Source organism: Sciurus carolinensis, chromosome 3, assembly GCF_902686445.1.
Source record: "Sciurus carolinensis chromosome 3, mSciCar1.2, whole genome shotgun sequence".
NCBI lineage: Eukaryota > Metazoa > Chordata > Mammalia > Rodentia > Sciuridae > Sciurus > Sciurus carolinensis.
Window position 1 is genome coordinate 144,668,630 of NC_062215.1, and position 27,431 is coordinate 144,696,060.

Below are 27,431 nucleotides of genomic sequence, written 5' to 3' on the forward strand. Positions count from 1 at the left end.
AAAAAGAAGCAAACATCAGAGGTTTGCTATCACGTGGGACTCATAAATCTTGGAATTATAGTCTTTTACAGTTGGAAAAGACTAAATATTACCAGTCCAGACATGGGAAGGAGGTTTCAACTTACATGCCAACTACAATTTATAAGTGGTATCCCAAGAATAAATTTTGATGTTGAAGACAAAGGAAAAAAGGACAATGAATGAGTGATGTTGGCCAAGGATACGAGACAGGAAATGGGGCTATCTCTGCTACTGTTGGTCACCTATAGAACCTCCAGTCTGGTGAAGGTTCAGGAAGCTTATTACCTGTGGAGTCAACTCATTCCTTCTTTACACAGCTATTACTTATCTTTTGACCTGAACTTTTATTTTCTGCAGCTTACAACCACATGACATATGACATAGTTCCAGTTTAACTTGTTGGCGTAAACTGAAAATTTAGGACACTTCTCCTGTCTTTCCCAAGTCTGAACCATCACCAGTTTCTATAACCACTCCTCACATGGCATAGTTCCTTTCCCATCTTGATCACTCACCATGGACAGGTGCCACATTTTCTCTGTCCCTGTTAGGGTGTGGCATGGTAAGCCACATTGTGTTGTCATAACATAATTCCAAGAATATTTTTACTGAGTTCAAATTTTGATCTTTTAGGATCTCTGCATTCTGAAACTTTGAAAATTTAAATTCAGATGCTCTTCTCCACCTCAAGCTCAATTTGGTTAGCTAGATGGAGACTTCTAAAAATTTTCTAGTTATCAGTCCACATAGTAGGTCAATTTAAATGGGTTTCTCAGAGTGTACAATGGTCATTGCACACTTTCAGGTTGTGGCACACCAGTAGCCATAGAATTCACAAAAAGACCCAGAGTGCTCCTTCTGATCCTCCACTGTCTCGTCAAATCAATCAATAGACCTTTAATCCTTCGAGAACTTCCTATCTTACAACTGAGATCTGAGGGACACTAAGCCAGTTGCTGCCTCTATTCCACAAATAGTTCTCATGGGAAAAAATAAAATGCAGGTCACCACAAGTTGGCTCAACATAAGCAATGAAGTACTTAAGTCACTCACTCGATATGTTACAAAGACTGGACAGGGCAATTGAGCAAATGAAAATGAATGAGATCATGACCATGTCATCAAGCATATCAGTTTTTTAGAAGCAAAATACAGAAATAAATAACTGAAGAAGGTGAAAGCAATCAATGAGGTATAAAGAACTGTGGAAGTTGAGAGAAGAATAGATCTCTTTGGCTGGTTTGGGGAAGTGGTTGAGAAGACAGTAGATAGAAATTGAAAATTAAAACACCTTAATGGAAGGGCCAATTGAATGAGATTGACTTCTATTATCAGGATCAGCTAATCACACCAATGAACATATGCCATCAATACACAGGGAGAGCCACCATGATGGTACACACTTGTATTCCTAGTGGCTCTGAGGCTGAGGCAGGAGGATCGAGAATTCAGAGTCAGACTCAGTCAGCAGCAGTGAGATGTTAAGCAACTCAGTGAGACCCTGTCTCTAAATAAAATACAAAATAGGGCTGGGGATGTGGCTCAGTAGTCGTGTGCCCCTGAGTTCAATCCCCAGTACCCACCCCTCTCCCCCAAAAAAAAACATGGAGAAGTGGGAGAGAAAAAAAGAAAGGTGAAAAATTCAGATCCCAGCATAGAAATGAATGGATGAGGAGCTGGGGTATATAGCTCAATTGTAAAGCATTTGCTTAACAGGCATGCGGCCCTGGGTTCCATCCCTAGCACCGAAAAGAAAAAGAAAAGAATAGTTAAATTAGTAAATGGGGGGTAAAGAGAGAAAAGCCAAAGGTGAGAAGCAGACAAATACTGTCTTCCAAGTAACAGGTGGCTCTTCCACCATTTATTTCCCTTCTTGACATTTAGGTGTACTGGTTATCAGCCTCTCCTCCTCCCTCCTGGAACACACTCCAGGCTTAGAGATCAGATCTTCAAGTGTCTTCCATCTCTCTAGGCCCTCTGCCAGCAATCACTTCCCTTAAGTGACCTAATGCACCCTCAGAAAAAAAGTTCAATTAGATTGAGGCCCAAGGCACACTGGCTAGGAAGAACATTGGGCTTAAGGAACGCAGACTTCTCTAGCTATTCAGCTGTTGGTGCATGCATTCACTCCTCTCCTTCCCTTCTTCCCACCTTTCCCTCCTGCCACACGTCCAGCACCACACAGATATACAGCAAATCCCTACTGTCCTTCAGGTCTCAGTTTACACATCGCTCTATCAGACCCTCATGATCAACCTACCTCCTTCTCAACAAAATGTCCTGAATTTTCATTGTCAAAAGTGTACCACAGAGTGATTTCTTATTTCTTGATTTCTCTGCCATGCTGTAAACTCCATGAGAGAAAGCACTATCAGACTGCTATGTCCTTAGCACTTAGCACAGTCTCAACTCGGTAATTACAGAATGAATAAGGCAGCCCATAGACCAGTAAGAGGTATCATTTCAATTCCCTAGGATGTTGTAAGATCAAATATTGGTGTGGTCAAAACATCTAACTATTTGTAAACATCCATGCTTTCCAACATTTTAGGGGCACAGTTACATAATTTCAGCGGTATAGTCAAGTCTGGCGGTATCACAGAGCTCTGGGGAATGGGTGTGAGCAGAAGTGAAACACGCCCCTTCTAAGCTGACCCACAAAAATTTGTCCATACTTCTCCTCCAGGCACTTTTGTCTCTTCTGACTAGCTGAACTGCCGATGACCCCTACAGTGAACTTAGAAACCACATGTTACCTGGGACCCTGTGTGGATAGTGATCACTCCTATAATTTGTTCCTAAGAGAACAAAATTCCCTATATCATACACCATCAGACATTCAGGAGTCTACATGTTAGAGCAGTTAACCTATTTAATTAATTCAGCAATATAGCTGGGTTACAATTTAAGGTAAGTCCTCCTAAACTTATCAACCAGCAATTGTTTGTCACTTGCCCAAGAAGAAATAAAGACCATTCAGAAGTCAGTACAACCTTCCTTGGTGTGTGATTGAATAAAAGTTCTGTTTGCTCATGATCATCAGGAAAAGGTAGTAACCTTGCCTCAGGCTTGCCTGAGCTTGGCCCACAGCCACCAAACAGGCTGGGTGGATTCCCGCAATGTCAGAAGACTGGACAGTGAGCTCGCTTGCCTGGCCTTCTCTCAGAACTACAGGTCACACCCCACAGGCTCTGGATCAGTGCCCAACTGCCTTCTCCAGTAGTCTGTCCCTGGCTCCATCTGTGCTTACCTTGCAAAAATGTCACAAAACATCCTTCTCTCTCTCCATTTCTCTCTCTCTCTCTCTCTCTCTCTCTCTCTCTCTCTCTCTCTCTCTCTCTCTCTGTCTCTCTGCCAGCTAGGGAGAAGCTCTCAAAAGTCTTTCCCAAAAGTCGCACCAACCTGCACCACCGTGGAACGATGGCTCTGGCTGCAGAACAAGACCTGCCTTCTGAACAAAGTATTCAGCAGCCAGATAGAAATGCAACTTTCAACACCATTTCTCTCCTGGTAAAGCTCTGCTTACACTAAAGATGCACTTGACTTTTTTGTCATTTCTACTGAACACTAGAGACTTTAAAGAGAACTCTTCTCCCTGATGGACTTGAGTATTTCAATAATTGAATTACGTTAAGGGAATTAGTAGCATGTACCACACATAATTGCTTGTTCAACCTACCTCTAAGAAACTATTAAAAGGGTAAATTATTGACTCCTTTTACCTTTCTTCATCACAGGTTGGCTTGTTTGTTTGAAAACCTTCCAGATCCAATGATTCTTAATCTTTTGGGGACCTCCTAAGAATTTGATGAAATACCTTGACCCTTTTCACAGAGGAATATACAAGGTGCACAAGTGCACACACCTATTATATACACTTTCGGAGGGAACACAGGATGCTTAGGTCAGTCATCCCAGGTTTGGGAACCCTGTAGGGCAGGAACCAGCAAACTTTTTCTGTGAAGAGCTATAAAGTAAATTTTTTTTCTGTCTGTTATATGCAGTCTCAGTCATAAAAACTCAGCTCAGTTGCTGCTGTGCAAGAGCAGGGCATAGGGCTGTGGATATAGCTCAGTTGGTAGAGTGCTTGCCTTGCAAGCACAAGGCCCTGGGTTTAACCCCCAGCACCACAAAAAAAAAAAAAAAAAAAAAGAGCAGGGCACATACCAACAAAACCTTATTTATAGACACTGAAATTTGAATTTCATATTATTTTCATGTGTCACAAAATATTACTCTTCTCCTGTCTTTTTTTTTTTTAAACCATTTATAAAACAGAAACCAGGCGGCTGGGGCTGGGGCTCAGTGGTGGAGCACTTGCCTCACACATGTGAGGCACTGGGTTTGATCCTCAGCACCACATAAAAATAAATAAATAAAATAAAGGTTTTTTAAAAAAAAGAGTGCTTCATAATATGGATAGTGATTAAAAAAAAATTCATAGCTGGTAGTCTATAAATGCATCCAGGTAAAGGAGCACAGATTGACAAGCCCTGCGTGGGCTCATCACCTTGGAAAAGAATATTGCATCTTTAGTTGCACTAATTGCTCATAGAAGTTCAGCATTTTCTTCCTTTATGAATGCATGCCGCAAGCCACAGGAGCACCAGTGAGCCAATGCTGTCACTAGTAGAAATTGCGGGCATGCTCGAATTGCATGAGTTGGGGTAGATAACTCAAAATATTGACTAAGCTCATCACTCTTCATATTATGGTCATTATCAGATCTGCTGTATCTTGTTTTAAAGTATTGATAAAGAAGCCCATATGTTATTATATCACAAGTTTAATTTTTAATATTTGATAACCATATCTCAGTATATGTCAGACTTTTTAAATCTACATTTTATCATGTGGGTTTCTAAAACAGTATTCTAAGAAAAAGTCCAGAGTTTTCACCATTTACTAAAGGACTTTGCAGTACAGGACAGGTGAAGAACCTTGCCTGCCCCGGTGAAGCAGGCCTAAGCAACAAAACCACAGCATCTCTTACCAGGGCATTCACATCTTCAGTTTTGTGTATGAGCATCCGTATCTCCTCTGGATCACCACTGAAGATTGCTTGGACGAGAGGTGGCTGTAAACACAAGAGAACAGGAATTAAAACTGCAATTAATATGCTGTATTGCATTCAGAGGCAGATGGCAAAAAGTGCATTTGCTCCAAGTTCATTTGACAATTATAATCAGCAGACAAAAATAAATAAGGTTCAGACCTACCCTCACTTGAAGTCTAGTTGGAGACACATTCATATAAAGAAATAACTATAATAAACCTGAAAGCTGTGACAGATAGCCACTCTAACTCAGGGTTATGAACTAAAGTGAGTGCAACATGAAAATTACCTGGAGTTGAAATTGTCTTTGATAGGCCCTTAAATTTCCTGCCAAGAAAACTACCAAACATATGATTTTGTGTGTCTAGTCCCTGTTATGCACTGAATTGTGCCCCCCCCACACACACAAATTCATATGTTGAAGCTCTAATCCCCCCAGTGTAACTGTATTTGGAGATAGGGTCTTTAAGGAGACAATGTGGTCAAAAGGGTGGGGCCCTAATTCAATGGGACTGATGTCCTTACAAGAAGAGGAGGAGACACCAGAGCTCCCAGGGTCTCTTAGCCTGCACACAGAGAAATGGCCAGCAGAGGACACTGCAAGAAGGAAGAGAGGCCTCACCAGAAACCAACCCTGATAGCCCTTGATCTTGGACTTTCAGCCCCCAGAACTGTAAGAAAATAGATGTGTGTTATTTAAACCACCCAGTCTGTGAGCTGTTGAATGACAGCCCAAACAGAAGAGAGTCCTTATCACTTCTCTGTTTCCTAGTAGAAAATGTTCCTTAGAAGCCTCAAACAATTCCATTCATAGAGGGTATTAGTGGCCATGCTTCTAGTCACCTGAACGCTTTTTTGGCAATGTGTGGAAAACCCTTTAAATCCTTCCCAAATGCTTCCCACAGCTTTAGCCAAAAAGCACTGACTATTTTAAAAATGATTGCATCTGCCATTTAAGTAGTATTGTGAGGGGTTAGGGTGTCAGACAGGCCATTACTGAGCTCTTATTGAACCCACCCATATTGAAGAAGGATCTATCAAGTGTGATGGAAACACAGCTGAAAGAGCAACTGGCTTCCTGGGGCTGGGGGGTGGGGGAGGAGAAAAGCAAATCCAGAAAAGCTCTGTGGAAGGCAACTTCATGAATGAAGTGGTGGAGGGGCATCCCACGAGTGCAAGCAGGTGTGCAAAGGGAAAAGAACCTGACATGTCCAAAACAGTCATTAATCTGGTGACTAGAGTGTGGGATAAAAGCAGAAAAGTGGCCATGGGAGGTGTGGGTGATAGGTTTGCCCCACATAGTGAAAGACCCTATTCAGAGTCAGCTCTACCACTTCCAACCACATGCTGAGCCTGTTTCCCATGTGTAACCTGGGGCTGAGCATGATTACTGCTGCTCAACTTCTTCATGGGATTGTAATCAGGATCAAATGAGGTAATGTATGAAAAAACCTTCTGTAATAACCAAACAACTCTATACAAAGAATAAATGCTTTTGTGAAGAGATATTTAAAGATGTCAGTATAGAAGATTTGACCATTTTTTCCCAAACTTCTAAATCCTTGGCCATCACATACACATATGCACACATACAAGCACATATGTACATAAACACAAGCACTGCACATTTACTTACAGCTTGGAAATATTTTAGTCCCAGTAGACAAGTAGATGGTGGCAGTTTCCCAAATTTGTCTTACCATTAAGAATCACCCAAGATACTTATTATCTGGGGATTCTGATTTGGTATATCTGGGAGATGGAGGGTTGCAAAACTATATTTTTAACAAATCACCATCTAATTTTTAGTAACTATTGGCAAACGCTGGCTTTGGGTAAAATACCATCATCTACCTTGACCTCTCTCCATGCTGTCTACTTGGGAGTCTGAGTCCTCATTGTCCCCATAAGCTTTCGTTTCTCTTTTTTAACCCTCCTGCTGCCTTTCTTACAGGTTTTGATGGAGTTTGTTGTTAATTTGGGGGACCAATATAAGCATTATCAGTAGGCTATAGTAAGATTCCTTGAGGAAACCCAACATAAACCATGTCACATTGAAGATGAATAATTCAACATGCCAGAAATTTGTCCACAGGTTTCCTGTCATGAAAGCTACCAGAAAATGGACAGATGTTTCCCTCCCATCCCCAAATACTCTGTCAGTTCTACTATGTTCCAAAGTATGGGTATATTTTCTCCAGTTTCCAACAATTAAGTAGCAAGAAAGATGTCTTGAAAAGAATACCAGTTTTCTTCTGGCTCAGTCTTAGCTGGTTATTCTGCCCAAAGACAAGGAGGTCCTTCCACATTCTTGCTGACTACCTGCTGACCCAGCCTCTTGCTGAATCTTGATTATCTGTTTCATAATTCTCTGCCATGCTCACAGTCAAATGCTCATGTGTGCATTTCTGCCTTTTTGAACCTTGAGAGAAAAATAAAAAACAAACCCCAGCAACCATAGATGACACAGAGAGGCCGGGCCTGACAGGATTTCAGTGTTAAATCAACAGTGCCCAATCAACAGTTGAGAAAATAAGATGCTAAGGTGCAAACCCACCCCAGTCATTAATGTACTAGGCAATCACTTTAAAGGAACACAGCAAGGTAAGCAAAGCCTCTCTCTCAGGAGTGTAAGGAATGCAGACAGATTTCTGTTGCATTCACTAGGTCCTCAAGCCTCTCAAGGAAGGCAAGCCTTCCAAGCTATGCCTGGAATGTCCCCAGGGAGAGGTACCCTGACACGGCTGCCAAAGAAGGTCACCAGAACAGTCCCTAAGAAGGGAGAGGTATGTAGTGGAGCTTCCCAAATACCCCTGGGCGCTGCTAAAAGCTGCTTTGTAGCATATTGTCAGTGCACGGAATTCCCAGCATCCACTGGGAAGAAACTGAGCTGTTGCAGTAACTCCTCCAGCACTGCAGACACATACATGTGCTCAGATCCCCACAGCTGCAGGTGTGTACTCCGTGTACGTACGGAGCTGTGCTTGGGCATATATGCAGGGAGATATGCTGAGTCCCGTCTAAATGCTGCTGCTCTCCACAGCTCACAGCCTTCGAGATGGACATCTATAGTCTAGCCGGGCCACTTTCCTTCTCTACACCCCCAATAAAACAAAACCCATAGAGCACTTTGACATTCTCTTTGGTTGGGATTTTAATTCAATTCTGTGGTTTCATTTTTCCCCAGGTTAACCTGAGAATAAATATTTGGAAATAATGTATCCAAATAGTGTCTCTATTAAAGACTCTTTAAAAAGGGGGAATATTCTAATTACAATATTTGTACTCAGAAGTTATTGAGGACATATACTGTGCAGTCCATCAATCTGACATCCCTTATAGCCTTTATGTTAACCATGATAAGTCTGAAAAGTAAAGCTTTACCTGCACAAAAGTGGGGTGCTAATCCTTGGTATATAAAGATATAATAGTACCCCCCCAATTTATACACAATTTCACTTTCAATGGGTTTCAGTTAATGACAGTCAATTACAGTCCAAAAAGATAAAGTGAAGATTCTAGATGTAAACATTCTCATAACTTTTAAATTGTGTGCCACTGTGCATAATAACATCATGAAATCTTATACCAACTACCCTGCTCTAACCCACCTGGGATATGAATCAACCTTTTGTCCAGTGTATTCATTATGCATATACTACCTGCACATAAATCACTTGGGGGCTATCTCGATTTATCAAAGTTACTGTCAGAGAATCACAGTGCTTAGTATTTCTTACTTAGTGGCCCCAAAGCATAAAGGCAGTGATTCTGGCAATTTCATTACAGTATATTATTGAATTGTTTTATTATTTTTTGTTCATCTCTTACTGTGCCTAAATTATAAATTAAGCTTTATAAGTATGTACATATGGGAAAAACTTTATATAGAGAGAATTATTATCTGTGGTGTTAAGCTCCCAGTGGGAGTCTTGGAATGTATCTCCCACTCAGAAGAGAGCTGTATTTTTTTAAAGGTTTCACATATTTCAGTACTAGCATCTACAAATGAGGATGCTTTTCATGGAACAGAATACAAAGTTCAATAAACACAGAATTATAACAAGGGTCACCTGAAAAACAAATAGCAGCAAGGGAAAAAAGGAGACTCTTTAGAGAGTTGGCAGTTATTTCAGCTTCAATTACCAGAATTTTTTTAGCATGCTTAGCAGTTATAAGTTGAGGATAATTGCCATGTGCTGTGAATACTGACATAATCTCTTGAGTAAATTCAGAAAGCAGAAGGATACTTCCTGAGCCTAATTTCAATGGCACAAGCAGGATTTATTGGGATGGGACTGGTCCTAGTCTTTCAATATCACCAACAACCAGCACCTTGCCATCTTCCCCAGGAGTATGCACAGCGATTTCTAGAGGTAACTACCTGCCAGGCTGATGACACTTGACCTTCCAAGGATAGAAGTGCAGAGCAGAGAAGCTCCTGGTATTTGACAGCCATTAGACATTTTGTAGCTAACACCAGGAAGTGAAATCGTATCATCAGAACTTTCTCCACCTTTTTATCTTACTCAATGCAGTATTTTTCATTTTTATTCTCCTTCTTTGAAAATAAACTTGGAAAATATTGGATTTCCAAAAATAAAACATTAACTCAAACGTGTACTAGTGAAACATTAACTCTCAAACTTTGAAGTAGAGTTACAATTCCACTAGGGGGAGCAAGATGGTAATTTGTTACTTGGAGTTAAATGTTCAGGTTGTGTAATGAAGGTAAGAGAGGGAGTTGAAGGGTCCTCTTTACTTAAAACATAAAAGAACTCAAGCTTCCAAAAAGTTCTTGGTAATAAGTAACATATACACCATGTGCATACAAAAACCAAACAAAATAAATAAATAAATAAAACAACCCAACCTTCCTATTGATTCCTGAGGGTCCAGGGTTTTAGGAAATAAGAACAAAGCTATCTACCCTCCAGGTGCTAAAGTATCACTTCATCATTGCAAAACATTGAATTGAAAAACATAATTAGATTATTCCCTCAATTCCACTAAAAAATATGCTACTAGTGGAGTCAGATGTGTCATTCATTTAAGAATAAAACCCATTATGTGTTTTACAGAGAGAGATCCACTGGTTTTGATTATCCACTGCATCCTGCAATAAGGCTGTCTTTCCAACCCTCATCCCAGCAAGGATTTCCTAATAGACCACCAATCTGATTTTTGCCAAATCCATTTTACAATACAATTCACTTTCTCTTTGTTAGAGCTGCATGATCCTTACTAATAAATAGTCTTTGGAAGATAAGCAGTGCACGAGGTCATCACTGAGCATCAAAAACTACAGACTATGGTAATAAGTCCAAGGAGCATTCAGGAGAGGATCCATCATTGCATTCCAAATTCCTGCTTGTCTCTTTCTGATTAGACTAGGTAATTAAAAACTCCAAATTTGAAAGAAAACACCCTGAATTCTAATCAGGGCTGGATGCTGGGAATTAATCAATAGACAAGAGGGGGAAAAAGCGATATTCTAAACATCTGCCCATATTTGAGCATTCTGAGATGGGAGCAACGTGGGAGCATGTTATTAGTTAGGAACTAATAGCTGACGCAGCAATCATCCGGCCATATGAAGCCATCGGCTGACATGAACAAGCTGAAACACTTCATTAGGTAACAACTGGTTTTTGCATAGGCAGTGCTTGCATTTTTCCAAAAGGATAATAAAAATTTGTTCGAGTCACTAGATTTAATGGACAAAATTTGCTAACTCTATTCATGTGGTTCCTGCTGTGTGATCTGCTGTAAGTGCCATTAGGTGCTTCCTGAGTACAGATTACTCTTTACTTGGGGAGAAGTTCACTTCATCACAAAAAGATAATGATGATCATAAAATCAAAATTTGTTTCCTTTAAGTGCCATCAGAACTTTACAAATATACTAAGCCCTCATAAACATTTTTTTAATTAAGGAGTGAGGAAGGACTATATGTTTGGAAATGTCTCTTGTAGTCAATGCTGCAGAGTAAATATTTATAATATTTCCAATTATGAATAAAACAGAGAAAGCATAAATTCCAAGTAATAGTATCTGTCCTCTAAGTAGAGTTACTTGTTAACTCTAAAACATGATGAAAAATGAAATGCATTTCATCAAAAAATGGAGAAAATTAATTTATTACCTAAACTTTTCCAAAATGAGAATTACATACAGGCACTGAAAATGAAATGACTATTTAAGAACCAATTACCCAGTTTGGGGAACATTCCTATCCTTTGTTGCTCAGTCCTTATCTGAGATCTTCCTTGACCATTCTCTGCTTTATAATGCTGCTCATTATCATCTTCACCTGGGGACAGCTAACGTGAGATAAAATGAAGCCCAAGCATGTCAACTTTGCTACTAGTCACTCACAGGAAGTTAGGCAAAAGGAAACCATGAAACAATAGTATCCGTTAAATTCAAATCTGGAGGTACTATTGATTTGAACTGACCTGGGATCTCTCTTTTTAGTAGAGAATGGAGATCAATGTTATTATTTCTAACTGACCTGGGATACAATGCTAACCATTGTTTCCTATCTACAAAACAAAGTTATGACAGCCATTTTATAAGAGATCTTTAAGAAATGGCACTATATATGCCATATTCCCTGTACAAGGCCAGGTGTCTAGAGAGCATTCAGTGAAAACAGCGGTTACTGCTGGCTTTGAAGTAAGGAGCTCAGAAGTCTTCACAGACAAGTGTTGATGTCCAGTCTACAAAGAGAATAAATAAAAGACCTTGGAAGACTTTCTTAAAAATTACAGAACAAATAAATCAGATGAGGATTATAATGCACTCAAGGCAGAGGGGACCATCATACAAAGAGAGAAGATTTTACAGGGAGGGGAACAAAAATCAAACTGACCCGTCCTTGGTCTTTGTCACATTGGGCAACCTCAAAATGTCACACAACTTTTCTGTACCCAAAACTCTAATCTATAAAACCAAATACTAACAACTCACTGAAACAGTACATCACCTCTCTTTGACTTATCAAAATGTTCCACATATTCATAACCTACTTGATGGGATTTGAGACTGTAATTTTTACTTAAGGTTATAAAATGGTATAAACATGTACAGTTATACCTTTCTTCAGTGATCTCCTGATGCTCACAAAGGAAACGAATTCCTTGTTTGGAGCTTTGAGGGGTGTTGAATGATTTGCCTATCAGTGGCAAAGTTGAGACCAAGATCTTTGTTTTCCTAATTCTCCCAGTTCAGAACTTCATCTCAATGCCACCTTTGTAATCATATAATATAACATAACATAATATCAGGAATTCAGCTTCAGTTTCAACATGCTCCCTAGTGAGAAACACTAAATACCTGATGACCCACAAGGATAAAAGTTACCGTAGGACATAAAGTCTCTCTCTACACTTAACAGTAGCTATATCTATGTTTCTCTACATGGTTTCTCTCAACCAAATAGCTAATTAGACAACCTTACCCAAAATAGAGGGCTGCCATCTTTCAAAGTTGGGAAGCTCAGGGTGGGTTTGCATTATCAGAAAGATGAAGAAGGTAGGCATTAAGCTAAATTTTGAACAATGAGACTGTGATATAAATTTTTCATCTTGGGAAACAAAAAGAAGATGAGGTTAGGAAAGCAAAGAGCTGGCTTGGGGGAATGCCATGCCAGCATAAGGAGTTTTAACTTAATCTCGTGGACAAACAGGAACTGGGGTCTTGAGCAAGAGAAAGGAATGGAGTTTTTGCAAACATTCAATCTGGCCAAGGGAAGTACTGAGCATTGGAGGAGGCTAGAGTTAGAGACCCAGTTAGAAGATAGTGGCCACAATCCAAGCCGTCACAGGAAGGCCTTTCTGATCTGCCTTTGCCACAGGCTCCCCAAGTATACTTACAGGGACCGAGTGGAAACTACAGATACTGTTTTCAGGTCTTTGATGCTGGCTCTCTTCCTGGATGCAAATTTGGCTCACTTTCCTTCACTCTTTATATATAGCCCAAATCTCCTGCCCCGGAGACACTAATGTTTCCAGGTGAAATCGAGGTTACTTCCTCTAGTTCTGGAACACTTCCACTCCCCACCCACACACACTCACAGAACCTCTGCAGATGGAAGCTCTGTTTAGTCAGAACTGTCACTTGATCGCAGAATTTAAATCATCACATTTCAAACACAGGCCGTATCCATAAAGAAAAATGCAAAGCAAAACAAGGCAGACGCGCTTTGCCAAGTGCCATGTTTTTGTCGGCATCTGCTGCCAACTACTCACATCCTTTTCTCACTCCATCTCGTTTCAAATGGCTTGAGATCAAATCCAAACTTTAGCTGAGTTAATTAAACAGTGTTGGGGAGTTAACTTTTAAAGAAAGCTAATTTAAGTAAAAGCATGACAGATCCAAAGAGGTTAGTTCATACGGAATATTTAAATCAACATAACTTGGGTGGAAAAAAAAGAACAACAATATGTCCTTCTACAACTGTTTCCTGTTTTGAAAAACTGTTAAACAGGGGTTTTCTCCCCCCCCCCATCTTCATTTTGGTTGCATTCTTTGTTCAAATGTATCATATATCATGTTAACTTCAAATATGAAAGGTGATTTAATAATATTAATCAATATAAGCATTTTGGCGATCTTCATGGGGAAAAAAAAATCATATGGACAGATGATGATTATCAGGGTTGCAGGTGTATTTACTATAATTTCTTTGCCTGTTCAGATATGGAAAGTAGTTTTCAGTTTTAGGACATAAAACACGACTTTTTAATAATACTATGTGCATCCCTTGTCACAAAAAGGGCAACTATAAAAAGTGTTCCTTTAAAATATCCAGCAGCATGCCTATAATCCCAGTGACTCGGGAGGCTGAGGCAGGAGGATCGCAAGTTTGAGGCCAGTCTCAGCAATTTAGCAAGGCCCTAAGCAGCTTAGTGAGACCCTGTCTCAAAGTAAAAAGGGCTAAGATGTGGCTCAGTGGTTAAGATCTCCTGGGTTCAATCCCAGAAGATACTAAACTAAATAAATAACATAGCAGAAAATAACCTCTCACTGCAGCAAAATAGGTGGCAATCTCCTACAGTATTTAAGGGACTTGGTACTACTGTATGTGAGATATATGGGCCAATTTAGTCATAGTAAGTGCTTCATGATTCAGGCAAACTCCAAATTGAATTAGTTTGAAATTTTTTATAGCCTGGATTCTTTCAAAATACCAGCAGGTCACAACCAAGTCTCTGTAAAGGTCATGACAATTTTCCCTTAAGCCCTCTCCTGCCTCTCCCCCCAACCTCTCTCTCTCTTGCTCTGTGTGTGTGTGTGTGTGTGTCTTTGAATTCCATGTGCATTTTTTGGAAAGGGAGACAACAGTTTAACTCACCCATGTCTGCATAGGTAGAGAACTAAAACTAAGGACATAGGCAAAATTGAGTCACCTCCCTCACCTTGGCTGTCCTAAGCACTTGCAAATCTATGGCAGTGAGTTGACCAGGATCTGAATGGGTCTCTGCCTTAGATGAGTGGAGGGTTCCCTGTCATCCACAAAACCAGGAAAATCCAAAGGGATGCAAATCTACTAGAGAGTTTCCTCCGTGTACTCTTCCAGGAAGCATCTTCCATTTTCCCACTCAAAATCATAGCAAGGTGACAGAAGTCAAAGGGAAATGATAAGACAGCAGGAAGAGAGAGGAGCCTAAGAGACTGAAAAACATTTGATAACATAAAATGGAAAAACTTACCAAAAAGGACAGTCATATCTTATTTCCTTGCAGAGCCACCAACCCAGTTTGTATTTCCTTTATTTTTCTGCATGCTGCCAACCCAACAAGAGATGAAAGATACATTTTCTAAAAATTATTCTGGCACATTTCAGATAACCACATTCAGCTCAGTTCAACAAAGAGTCATTAGACGTAAGAAATTGACTAAGTGTAAGAAATTCAGACACTGAGATGTCATAGTCAGTCTTACCCTTAATAGAGTGACCAAGATGTAACAGGAAGTGTACAAGTAGACACAGCTTGAACATAAAGCAAATGCCACAGGAGAAGTCCATGAAAAAGGGAGAGAAATTGTCTCTGGCCTCCTCAACGATGCAACCTTTGAAATGAAAACTGAAGGTTGGAGAGGATTTAAACAGGTAAGGGTGAACAGGATGGGAAAAGAATGTCCCTTCCCATTCCAACGGGTGTGAGCAGAAGCTGAGGAGAATAAACATGCACAGGGAACAGTTTTGTTTGAATGGAGCATGAGAAACATGGGGCAAGCTGAGAGGGAGACCAGGATCAGCTCATACAAGGCCTTAAGGACAGGATAATGAACTTGGACTCTCTTCTGTAGAACTGAAGAGCCAGGGATGCTTTTTGAGCACAGGAGTGACCTGAGAGCTGTGCTTTAGAACCACCACTTTAGAAAAGGATTGCACGATGAACTAGAACCTGGAGTGGCAAAACGAGTTAGGACACTGCAGCATCGGTCTAGGCAAAAGGTTCTGGGGATGAGGTATCCCTTGACTATGCAGGGGAGCACTCTTAGGGTGACCAACATGCAGATCTGAAAGGTAAATGAACCATCCCCACCTATGAAGTAGCAAGGGCTAGCCCCCTCGGTATGACCGCACACAGGCAGGAAGCCTCTCACAGATGTCCTCTGCAGGACGCAGGTCTCTCAGAGCAGCCCAACCCAACCATCAGCAGGGGAGCCCCAGAAGTCCTGCAGCACTGGCTCTCTTTACTTTTCTACTCATGCAAACTTACTGTGTCCTGTTCAGCTCTGGGACCGGAAGTTCCTGGGGCTCTGCAGTCAGTTAGCATCCTGCATCTGTGCAACCTGCTACTTCTCTCCCCACCCCACCACAGAAACCAGAGTGCCGGGGCTTTCAGTTTTGGTGCTACATGCTCAGTCTAGGTTTGGGTGAGAAGAAAGTTTACCCTCATGTCAGGAGAAAGAAAAAAACACAACTCACAGTTCCTTCTGAGCCGAAGGAATAGAACAAAACCAGGGCACCTAACCCAAATATCATTTTGCTATCTTTTTTTCTTTCTCTTGATTCCCCAACTAAAATTTAGTCAGAGGACAAAACTCACTTTTTTTTCAATCATGCAGGTTTTATTTTTCATTTTAAAAAAGTTTTTATTTGTTCTTTTTAGTTATACAGGACAGTAGAATGTCTTTTGACATATCAAACATACATGAAGTATAACTTTCTGTTATGATTGTACGTGATGTGGAATTTCACTGATCGTGTATTCATATATGAATAAAAGAAAGTTATGTCCAATTCATTCTGTTTTTCCCTCCTCACCTCCACCTCTTCCTCCCCATTCTCCCCATTGAATCCCGTGAATCTCCACTTGTCCCTCTCCCTATCCCCATCCCCCCCATTGTGAATCAGCATTCGCATATAAGTGAGAACATTCAGCCTTTGGTTTTGGGGGATTGGCTTATTTCACTTAGCATGACAGTCTCTGGTTCCATCCATTTACCAGAAAATGCCATAATTTCATTCTTCTTTACGGCTCAGTAATATACCATTGTGTATATGTACCACAATCATGTAGTTTCAAAAACAGGAGGAAACATCATGGGAAAGGGACTGTGAAATACATCAAAACCAAAGCCCCTATGCATTTTCTCTTTGTCCTGTGTTTGCTAGGTTTTAATCTTCGTAGTCTTCCTATTGCAACAATACAAAGACAGGTAAAGAAAAACAGAATGACTTTTTCCATCACCAATGTTAACAGGTCAATGTGTATCTTTTGACAACTTTCCCATGTTCCTGTTGTATGTAAAAATAGATACAGATATTTGAGATTATCATGGTTGTTTCCACAAAAATGGGATTTTACCATTTCTTTCTCTTGAAATTTTAAGAATAATTTCCCCACTCTTTCAATTAGCAATAGTACTAATAGTAATATATTGAGGACTTCCTCCAGATAGGTCAGCTATAGGGTTAGCTCATTTATTTTTATAGGTCTACAATATTCCATAATATAGATGCTTCATAACACATTCAATTACCCTCCTTTGGATAGGCAGTCAGTTTATTTCTGGTTTGTTCCCCCAAAAGGAGTCTCTTCCAGTACCTTTCCTGACCACACGTTGTGCAAAGAAATGCTACCAGAGCTGAAGGCATTTTCTGAGTGTCTAAAATATGCTATTTTTATGAAATACACAAAAGAAATGTATGACATAGACCATTCCTCAGAGAGTACCATATATAGCTGGGGAAATGACCCTAACACACATAGAACTACTACAATATGTAAGGCAGGACTGACTTGAGCTTCTTAGACCTGCTGCAAATGGATATCCAGTCTTCCTTCTGCACAGTGATGGACTGCAGAGAGAGGTCCCATTTGCCCAATATTCTAGGAGCCTTCTCTGACTTAGAGACAGCAGGGGGGAAAGAAGAGCTAAGAAGACAGAGCAGTGTTGGGGGAAGAGGTAGGCCTTGAATGTGTAGGAATGGCTTAGCCCTTTGAAGAAAAATAAAGCTGTATTTTTTATTGTTTGTTCTATTTAGTTATACATGACAGCAGAATGCATTTTGATTCATTGTACACAAATGGGGTACAACTTTCATTTCTCTGGTTGTACACAATGTAGAGTCGCACCATTTGTGTAATCATACATGTACATAGGAAAGCTGCATTTTGGGATGCACACGAGCCAAGGCACAGCAAGGACATTAGCTATGTATACATTCAGGAGAGTGACAATAAGGGACCCTCCTCCAAGTCACTGCATTTCCAAACATCCTCTCATACTCCCCTCAGCCCTACCCAGCCTCTCAAAGACATAAAAGAATCCCAAGCTTAGCCGCCACAGAGCATTACAGTAGCAGTGACTTAAATGCACTGCCTCCAACCAGCATAAGCTTGAAAGCACCCTCCAAATTCTTCCTACCCTTCCCATGCCCCACTCCACCCCAAGTACACACACACACACGCACACACACACACACACACATACCACCTTGCTATGTGCCCTTCAAACAATAGCAGTCATTTAGGCTGTTCCTGTCCATCTGGAAAATAACATGAATAACATGACAGGAAGCAATATCAAAGCTTAAGTGATTGCAGTTTTACCCCCAAACTGAATTCTTCTGAAAAACAAACAATTTGTGAAAATACTCACACTGACAGTCACTATAGTGCTGGTTTTTCACACCACGTTGAATCATATGTCCGTGACAGGCCCAAATTCATTTAAATACAAAATATATTCATTAACATGTTTTAAACTTTATCATATTTTTTGGTAGATATAATTTCAGGGCTCAGTGTATGTGCCAAGCATGTATTATGTGTTGATACTGAATACAAGTATCTCCACAAGAAAGGTCTGCCAATGATATAGGCATCAGTAAATTAAGGTGCTTTTTATCTCAGATGGGGGGGGGTGCACCACAGAGAAGTCTACGATTAGCTCTTTCTCACTGCCCCTCCCAGTCTAAAATTAGCTTTCAACATATTTTTCAAACATTAGGAAAACAAGATTCACTCCCAGGATGTTAACTTGAATGCCAAGTTTGAAGATTTAATTTTGACAATCATATTGGCAGAAAATAGGGCTTTTAATAAGTAGAGTGAATTATTGAGTTTAAACAAAATCTGATTTGCTGTGTTCTTCCCTTATGTAGTAGCGGGGAAAAAAGTGCCTTGACTTCTGTTGCACTAGCTAGTCACACAGGGCTGAGGTCTGAGACACAGTATCAGAGAATGAGGGTCCTTTAGCCCACTGTGGCCCCAGAACTGAGGCTGGCTCCTCTCTTGGTGATTGTACACCTTTCTCCTCACCCATACTCTCCCTGACATTGGCTCTAAATGCTGTGAACACCACGTTAGTGTCTTTGCATGTTAAATGTAGATTTGGGGATCTGCACTACACCCTGACATCAAAACTCAGAAATTGTTACCCTGTCAGTGCACAAAATGATCAGGGTTCTTTTGAGATCATGGTCCCATTGTTCTGACTAAGGGAGACTTTTGGCTGTCCTTCCTGTGTAGAGGGACAGAAGTAGGTTTGGCCAAAGGCAGTAAAACCAAGGTCTCATAAGAGAGAAGCAGTTAGCCTGGACGTGTTGAGGCCTGTCCTCTCTCAGGGCACTCTGAGGACATTTGGCGTTATGCGACTACACTTTGCCTCTTAAATCATGACCAATCAAGAATGTTGAAACAAGGCCACCAGAGGAAGTAGAAAGAAATTATCTGAAGAGCCAGGAGACCTGGGTCTGATCTAATCTTGATCACTAAGTGTTATATAACCGAGGACTAGTCCCACGAGCAACAGAAACTTCTATTTCCTCACCAGAAAAGGCGGGTTCAAAATGATCAACTACCCAAGAAACAGAGGGGGAACATCAGATTTTAAAAGGGAGAAAAAAAATCCACCAACAGATTTAGGTGATGGTAAGTTCATTTTGCCAGAACAGTCAGACCACTGAGCATGTCACTCGCAGCAGGGAAAGAGGCAGGACCAACCTGCTCAGAGGTGGTCAAAGTTGTGAGTCAAAATGGGTCAGTTGCATACTGTTCTAAAAGGCCTTTAAAAAAAAAAAAAGATCTAACTTAGTGCAGAAGAAATCTGGTTCATAGTTCTGGACTGGACTGCATATCAGAATCCCCTAGGAAAGCAGTTCCCATCCCACTGAGCCTAATGTAGTAAGTCTGGAATGAACATTTAGCCCAGGCACTTGACAAGGCTTCCCAAGTCACTTGTGTGCACTCCACACACACAGCACTGAATCTGTGCCTTGATAACACCTTTCGAAATGGTACATTTTTTGACCTCAAGTGCCACTTTTGGAAAGCTGTCCAACAGAAATAATGAGATAGTCAGACAATTTTTAATATTGATCATGGCAGCACTATTCAGGATAGTAGAAGCGTAAAAGCAACCAATTGCAAAGTTAGGAAATTATTAAATAAGTTAGAACACATAAACCCAAAAAAGATACCTTCAATGGTCAAAATAAAAAGATATATGACATCATTAGTTAGTATAAAAGGCAAAGCAAACCCACAATGAGCTATCCCTTCAAGCATGCTACATGGCTAAAATAAAAGAAACAACAGAAAAGAAGTGTTGGTGATGATGTGTGGAAATTGCAAGATTATTGATTGGGATGAAAAATGGTACAGCTGCAGTGGAAAAAAGTTTGGTGGTTCCTTGGTAAGTTAAACATAGAATTACCGTAAGACTCAGAAATTCCATCCTAGGTATATACCCCAAAGAATCAAAAATGGGTGTTCAAACAGAAACTTATACACAAATGTTCATAGCACCTCTGTTCACCGTAGCCAAAAGGTGGAAACAACCCAAATGTTCATCTATTTAACTGAAGAATGGATAATAAAATGCATTACAGTCACTCCATGGAATATTATTCAGCCATAAAAGGAAACTGTGTGTAATGAGGGATGCTACAACATGGATCAACTTTGAAAACATTACGCTAAGTGAAAAAAGCCAGATACAAAAGGCTACATGTTATGCGATTCCATCTACATGAAATATTCAAACTAGGCAAATCCACAGAGACAGAAAGCAGATCAGTGGCTGCCCAGGGCTGGAGGAGGAGGGAAGGGACATGACTGCTCAGTGAACACGGATTCCTTTGGGGATGAGGAAAGTTGTAGAACTAGAGTGTTAGCTGCACAACACTGTGCATGTACTAAATGCCACCAAACTGTACACATTATGTGCATTTTTGCCATAATAATAAAAAATTTCAGTATATAAAAAGAAATATTTTGGCTATGGAAATTTTATGAGCTATGGAAAATATGGGAGAAAAGTATTTATGAAACTTACAATATGATCCCAGTTTCCTAATATAAAAATACACACAGCACAAGCAGACTAGAAGAAAATTTATTAAAATGCAAAACAGGGTTATTAGAGGGTACATTTTCTGACTTTTATTCTTTTCTAATTTCCCATAATATTGTTTTATTGGTAAATTATTACCAAATATGATTTTTATAATATAAAGGGAAACAACTATTTTTAAAATATAGGACCATATGATGCTTTAGGAAAAGGTAACAAGAACAACGAAGCATCTAAAACAGGTGACATCCTGGTCCAGGTGGTGAGAGGCACAGTGCTCTGGAGCAGCTGGCTGCAGCAATCTGGAGCATGTGTACCTGTGCTAAGCTGGAACTGTGATTCCAAATCTTTTGAGATCTCAGGAGAGGCCAGAGCTCCAGACATTTCAGTGAAATGCCCTGATTTTTAAATGTTGGCAATTCATTCAATATTTTTCAAATACCAAGGCCAAACAAAATACATCTTTAGGCCGGATATAGCCCACAGACGCCAGTTAGTAAATTCTAGTTTATAGGAGCAGGAATGTTTAGCCTGGAAAAGAAAAATCTTTGAAAAAACATAGTAGTAACTTCAAATGTCAGAAAAATCATTATGGCCATGTGGTAGGAGGGGTGGGGTTTGAATCAATCAATCTAAAGAAAGAGAACCCAACTTAAAGGCTGGGCATTGTCAGAGAAGCAGAACTGGGTACAGTATAATATAAGGGTGCAGTTCCTAACTGTTAGAGCAGCTGTCCAGTTGTAAAGAGGGCTTCAAAATGCAGTGGGCTGTGGTCTTTGAGATATTCCAATAAAATCTACATAACCCAGATACCTACATTGGGTCAGAAGTTGGACTAGGTCAAAGGCTTCCAATTGTGGCTGAACATCAGAAACTTGAGAAAGAGAGAGAGAGAGAGAGAGAGAGAGAGAGAGAGAGAGAGAGAGTGTGAGTCCTGGATTTCATCCCAGAACCACAGAGTGAGGTCCAGGAGTATGTGTTTTTAAAACATATCTCAGCTGCCTGACGGATGGTTTAGAAATACTGCACTTAATCTCAGATGCTGTCATTAAAATTTGACTGTTCTGATCCACAGTTTCACCTATCTGGCAGGTAAGGCAGGCAGGAAGAGACAGAGGAGAAACAACTTCCTGGAGTTCTTATGGAGTTGGCGCTGTGCTAAATACTTTCCATAGGTATTTTCCACAATTGAGTGAGGTTGGAAGTGAAGCCCTCTGTTCCATTTCCCTGACAGAGTTTAAGGAGTTTGAGGTCACTGCCAATTGGTAGGAAGATCTTTCTAGGCCCATATGCCACACCAGTTCACCCACAGCACATTGCGCTCTTCCCTCTCATTCAACCAACATGTCTCCAGTGCCTCAATGGGCCAGGCACTGCACTAGGAGGAGAGGATCAGCAAGGACTAAGACAGTCCCCAGCAGTCTAGGGAGGAAGCAAAAAAAGGCAACAATGACATCTCAGTGGGAACTGGACGGGGTGAGGTCCCACAGGAGGGGCACCCAATCCGACCTTGTGTCATTAGGGAAAACTTCAGGCAGCAGCTGACGTTAAGCTGAGGTCCTAAGGTGACAGGAAAAGAGGGACTTTAGGCTAAGGGTGCAATGTCTACAGAGACCCAGAGGTCAGAGTGATCCTGGCACATTTGGAGAAATGCAAGCAGTTCAGGTGACTGGAGCACAGGAGAGAAGTGGCAAGATCAGAGGCCAGCCAGGAAGGCAGATCAGAGCCCTGGACCCTCTTGTGCCATGCTCAGATGTTGCCATTTTTCCTTAAGGAGAAGGAAAGCAGGTAAGGCTTAACCCAAGGAAATGACATATTCAGAGTCGAGTTTGAACAGACTAACTGCAGGGTCAAGAATGGATTGGCAAAGCAGGGCTGGACCGGAGGCAGGGAGACCACATGGGAGGCTGTGGCGGAAATCAGCTATAAGGTGATAACAATCCACTCAGAAGTGGTGGCAGGGCAGATGCTCGTTCATTTGTTTATTCATGCAGTAAACAGTTCTATAGGACCCTGGTTATATGCTGGCCACTCAGCTCAGACTAGGCACACAGGATGGACCAAAAAACACACAGTCCTTGCTGCCACGGAGTTCATCCTGCAAGTCCTCTGCTAGGACACAGATGTTTGCAGAAATATACTCAAAGCATGAAATTACATTCAAAAAGCACACTGGTTGATTATGTTGTCAATAATGGAGCCGGGAAGCAATGTCACCGGCTGGTTCCTCCATCATCAATTCTCAAGGAATCATGTGTAAGAAGCACCTAAGGGAAAAGGGAAAAATCATATCTTAAGGTAACTACTACTGCTCAGAATTATGTCCCTGGTATTCATGTATGGGAATATTAATCAGGCTGTCTGCTCTCAGCATATCATTCATGGAACCGATCTACATTTTAATTCATCATTCATTGAATAGAAATGATTGACTTAAAAAATAAGGATGGGAAAGTGAACTAGTAAATTATTAGAAAAGTTACTACTTATTAGTGTGGCCTCACTCTAAATCAATTGAAAACTCCTCTTGCTGCCCTCAGGCTGGTGGCTAACTGCTGTGAGAACAAGTCTGGATTTACCCAAAACTGACCACAGGGCAAGTTACCAGAAAATCATGGCTCAGAGCAAGATGGCAGGTGGAAAACTGCACTATCCATTTCCACTCAGGTTTTAATCCCTGCTCACCGGTGAGGCCAGGATGTTCTTACCAGAGCCCTTGTTTAAGTCACAGCCAAGCATTCTTTTCATTCCTTTCCTCCATCCCAGTGGAATAATGACCCTCCATCCGGCAGCTGTGTCTGAGACAGCATATTAAGCTGCTTGTCTCTCAGAGGTGACTGTTATTTTCTGACTCTTCTGATCTTTCATCATTCCAGCATCTCAGAGGTCAGCAAGAGAAAAAGTACATTCGAAAATAAATCTGTTCCCTCCTCTTTCCATTTTTGCACTAGACACTCTACTCTTCCAACACTGGCTCAGGTAATTACCTCTGATCTGAGATCACTGAGAACAAACCTTTTCTAGTTTCTTCCTTTGCCATGATGAGCCATCAGGAACGTTTCCCTGGGCCACCAGGGACCGGGGCATACACCAGGGGTAGGCAGCACTGAGTCAAAATTTGCTTTCCCAGAAATGTTATAGAAAAGAAAGAAATCAATCCCATATGGTTGAATAATCTTAACCTTTACCTTCGGCAAATCAAAGAAAAACAGAAATGAAGACACTAACAAGTTCTAATGAACTAGCCTCCAATAGGATCAGCTTCTTAAAAATGTATCAGATTCCTGAAAGAAGAATTTTAAAGTCCCCCACCCCTTTGTACAACAAGGACAGAAGAGATGACAAATGACAGTGGTGTCATGTTTCTGGTATTGTGTTACTGGCTTTACAACAGTCTCGGGTAGTACTGTTGAACTTTTAAAAATTGCTTTCCTCAAGTCAGCGACATATATTTTTCATTCTGAATGCTCAAAGAGATGTTTGGGGATTTGTTAAATATTTTAGATATCTTCTAAGTCACTCCACAGAAGCCCTTCAAAATCAAAGTGTGGTCTCAGCCTTCCATGGGTGCCTGGTAGATAATGCTTGGCACCAGTGACAACTCCCACACACCCCAAAGACCAGTACCAAGTAGAGGTCAGAGAAAGGACTTACTGGTTTCTCCTTGGTTTTCAGAAAGTCTTAACTTATCCACCCCACCTCTACCCCAACCCCAAAGAGGAATGGGGGATTTTAAAAAATAACTTCTGGAAGGAACTGCAAGCCCTTCAACTTTTAATATCCAAAGATTAGTTCCATTTCCCAATGGGAGAGGTGAGTGGGCAAAACTAAGCCATGCCACATATCAGGAAACTTATTTTTAAAGAATAGCTTTCATTTAACGCTTTCAGATAGGTGCTAATGGTAACCTTGGAGAATAATAAGCCAAAGTCCCATGTGAATGACCCATTTTCTCTGGGCTGTTTGCCTCTCTCAGAACACAGTGTGATTCATCCATTAGGCTATCTGAAAAATAGGCATTTAGCATACAGGCAAAGGGGGTATAACAGCCACTACTATCGGAGGCAGCTCTTTGTGTTGTTCAAGTGATTCACAAATTCAATTCATTTCCTTGCCTGCGGCGCATATGCTCACAGCTTTTCAAAGATGAAGAGACAAGATGTTTTGAGTAGTTTCTTCAAATGCTCCAAATCTTGATACTCTTTATAGACCTCAAGGTCCCAAATCCTGATCACATAAAAACTCTTTATTTGTGTGAATAGATTCCAAAAAGAGGATAAATGGGAAACTTAGAGATAACTAAAGAAAACGAATTTTAGTTGGCGCTTCATCGCTACCAAGTCATCGACCAGGTAAACCTGGCTTGGATTCCCCAACTGCTCTCCAGTGGAGGAGCAAATGAGCAGAGAAGCAGTGGAATGATGGGGGTCTGGAGAATTGGAGACAGGCATGACAAATATGCAGCTGGAGCTGCCACCTCCCTTCCTGTGTAGCAGACATTACCTATAAGCTCAAGGCTTCAATTTCAAGTAGACACAACCCCAGAATCTTTTTCAACCCTCAAGTCCACCAGGCAACCATTACCAATCAACCAGAGTTGGCCTGTTCGTGATTCCAGTTTGGGAGAGATCTGGATGATTCATCTATTAGAGACAAAAATTAAAAGTTGGTTGATTGGTCTTTTATTTAACAACTCTATTTTCCTCTGAGAACTAGAGGTGTTTATGGAAATTGCCATGAAGAGCTAGAAAGGGTTTAGTGCTAAATCATGTTGCTTCCAATTTCTGTAAGATGGACAGATAAGCAGCCGCCCATGCACATAGTCAGGGTTGCCTTTTGAACCAGGAGAATGAGGAATCAGGGCGAGCAGTTATTCTAGGAGGGAATGAAGATGTGGCTGCACAGGAAAATGAGGGACCTCATGTGGGGGGAGCACAGACAAAGCAAGAAACAGCTCAAAGACTAAGGAGATCAGCTACTGCTACCTAAGAAACTTCTCTTAATGGAAATTCCCAAATCAGAATTTCCCATGTTGCAATCACCTCTTAGCAAGGGAGATTATCATTCATTCACACCTTATGGAGAATTCATGTGTTTTGTTTTTTAGTTGTTTCCCTACCTCTTGCTTGACTCCTAGAAGATCAGCTGCAAGCAAAAGCTGAGTTTGTCAACAGAGATGCATGTGATCAGGGCCTCTTAAGGGCTGCTCTAGATCCAACACTGGGCATGGAGATGTAGAGTAGCTCTGAGGAGCATTTATTGAGTGGCTACTATATGCCAAGCATTTTTCATACATCCTACCACTTCCTCCTCACCATTAGCTCTGAGTTGTTACTTGCATCTGCCTTTTACAGATGAGGAAATAAATCCATGCTCAGGAATGTTAGTAACCTGCTAGTGTCACAAAGCTAGTGAGAGGCTAGGCCAGATCCAGACCAAGATTTCTCTGGCCCCAAAGCATGCTCTGTCCTCATCTAGTGAACTGGCCTCTAGAAAGTCATCCAAGACATACTCACCACACTCAGAAATGTCCCTTAAGGCTGAAGCCTGACTTACACCATCTCCTTCTTCCAGAAATTACAAAGAAAGCAAAGTGTCCTTTTGCAAGACTGCCCTTACAAGAACAGGATTGCCCCACCTGTTGGAACATCTTGCCTTGGAGAGATTAGGAGGCCAGGGGCTACAGACTGGAATGGCATGTGTCAGCCTGCTCGGCTCAGATATCATTCCTCCCTCATGGAGAAAGGCAGCTTCAAAGTTCAGCTTCAGCTCAGAAACTGAAGCTGAGCACAGAGTCTAGAAGGCTGGGGGACAAAATCCTCCCTCAGCCTTTGATGGTGCAGCAAGTGTGCAGGGCAGAATCTGTAGTATGGTTGGAGTGGGTGGGCCAAGCTCCACTGCCCAGCTCCATTAATGGTGTCTAGAGACACCTGCTCAAGGTGATGAAGACTCTCTGTGCCACTGTGTGCGGAGAGGGTAACAGCTGGGTGGGCCCCCGGCCCCTTCTCCAGGCATATTCCTCACACCCCCAAGCCATGAAGCCAGGCTGCAGTCGCTGTCAAGGGCTTTCGTCCAGCACCCTCAATACACACAGGGACTTGAGGATCTGCCCTTCTGCAGGCCTTCCTTGTACTGAGTCATCTCCCACTTTCTATCAGGCGCATTCCTCTTTTCTGAGTTAAGACTTATAAAGATCCTCAGGTCAAGAAGAAGAGAGCCACAGGAACACGTACAAGTAGGGACCCAATCGCTTTGCCCTCCTTTCCACATTTGTGACCAATGCACTAGCAAAGAGGGGCCAGTAATTTAATGAGGAACTGGAGCAAAGGACTTCTAATATATCCAGGACAATACCAGAGATCAGGCAGTAACTAGAGTCAAGAGGTCAAAGAGAGGTAGGTGGTGACCTGCGAGAACATGCTGGCATCAGACCATTTTTGGCCAGATTATAGGCTGGGTTTTGTAAACCGATCAGTGTGTGAGCTTCGATAATGGATAATACTCAAAGAAACTAATTTTATCATGCAGTTTCAGT

General features: G+C 41.2%; 1 protein-coding gene across 4 annotated transcripts in view; it reads right to left on the reverse strand.

The window, feature by feature from the left end:
- Ankrd44 (ankyrin repeat domain 44) overlaps positions 1-27,431 on the reverse strand; it is a 292,156-nt gene that overhangs the window by 181,423 nt on the left and 83,302 nt on the right. For all 4 annotated transcript variants that reach the window (XM_047544306.1, XM_047544304.1, XM_047544305.1 and 1 more), the window contains exon 2: positions 5,015-5,098. In XM_047544306.1, coding sequence (XP_047400262.1) covers positions 5,015-5,098 — 84 coding nt within the window. The remainder of the gene's footprint in view (positions 1-5,014; positions 5,099-27,431) is intronic.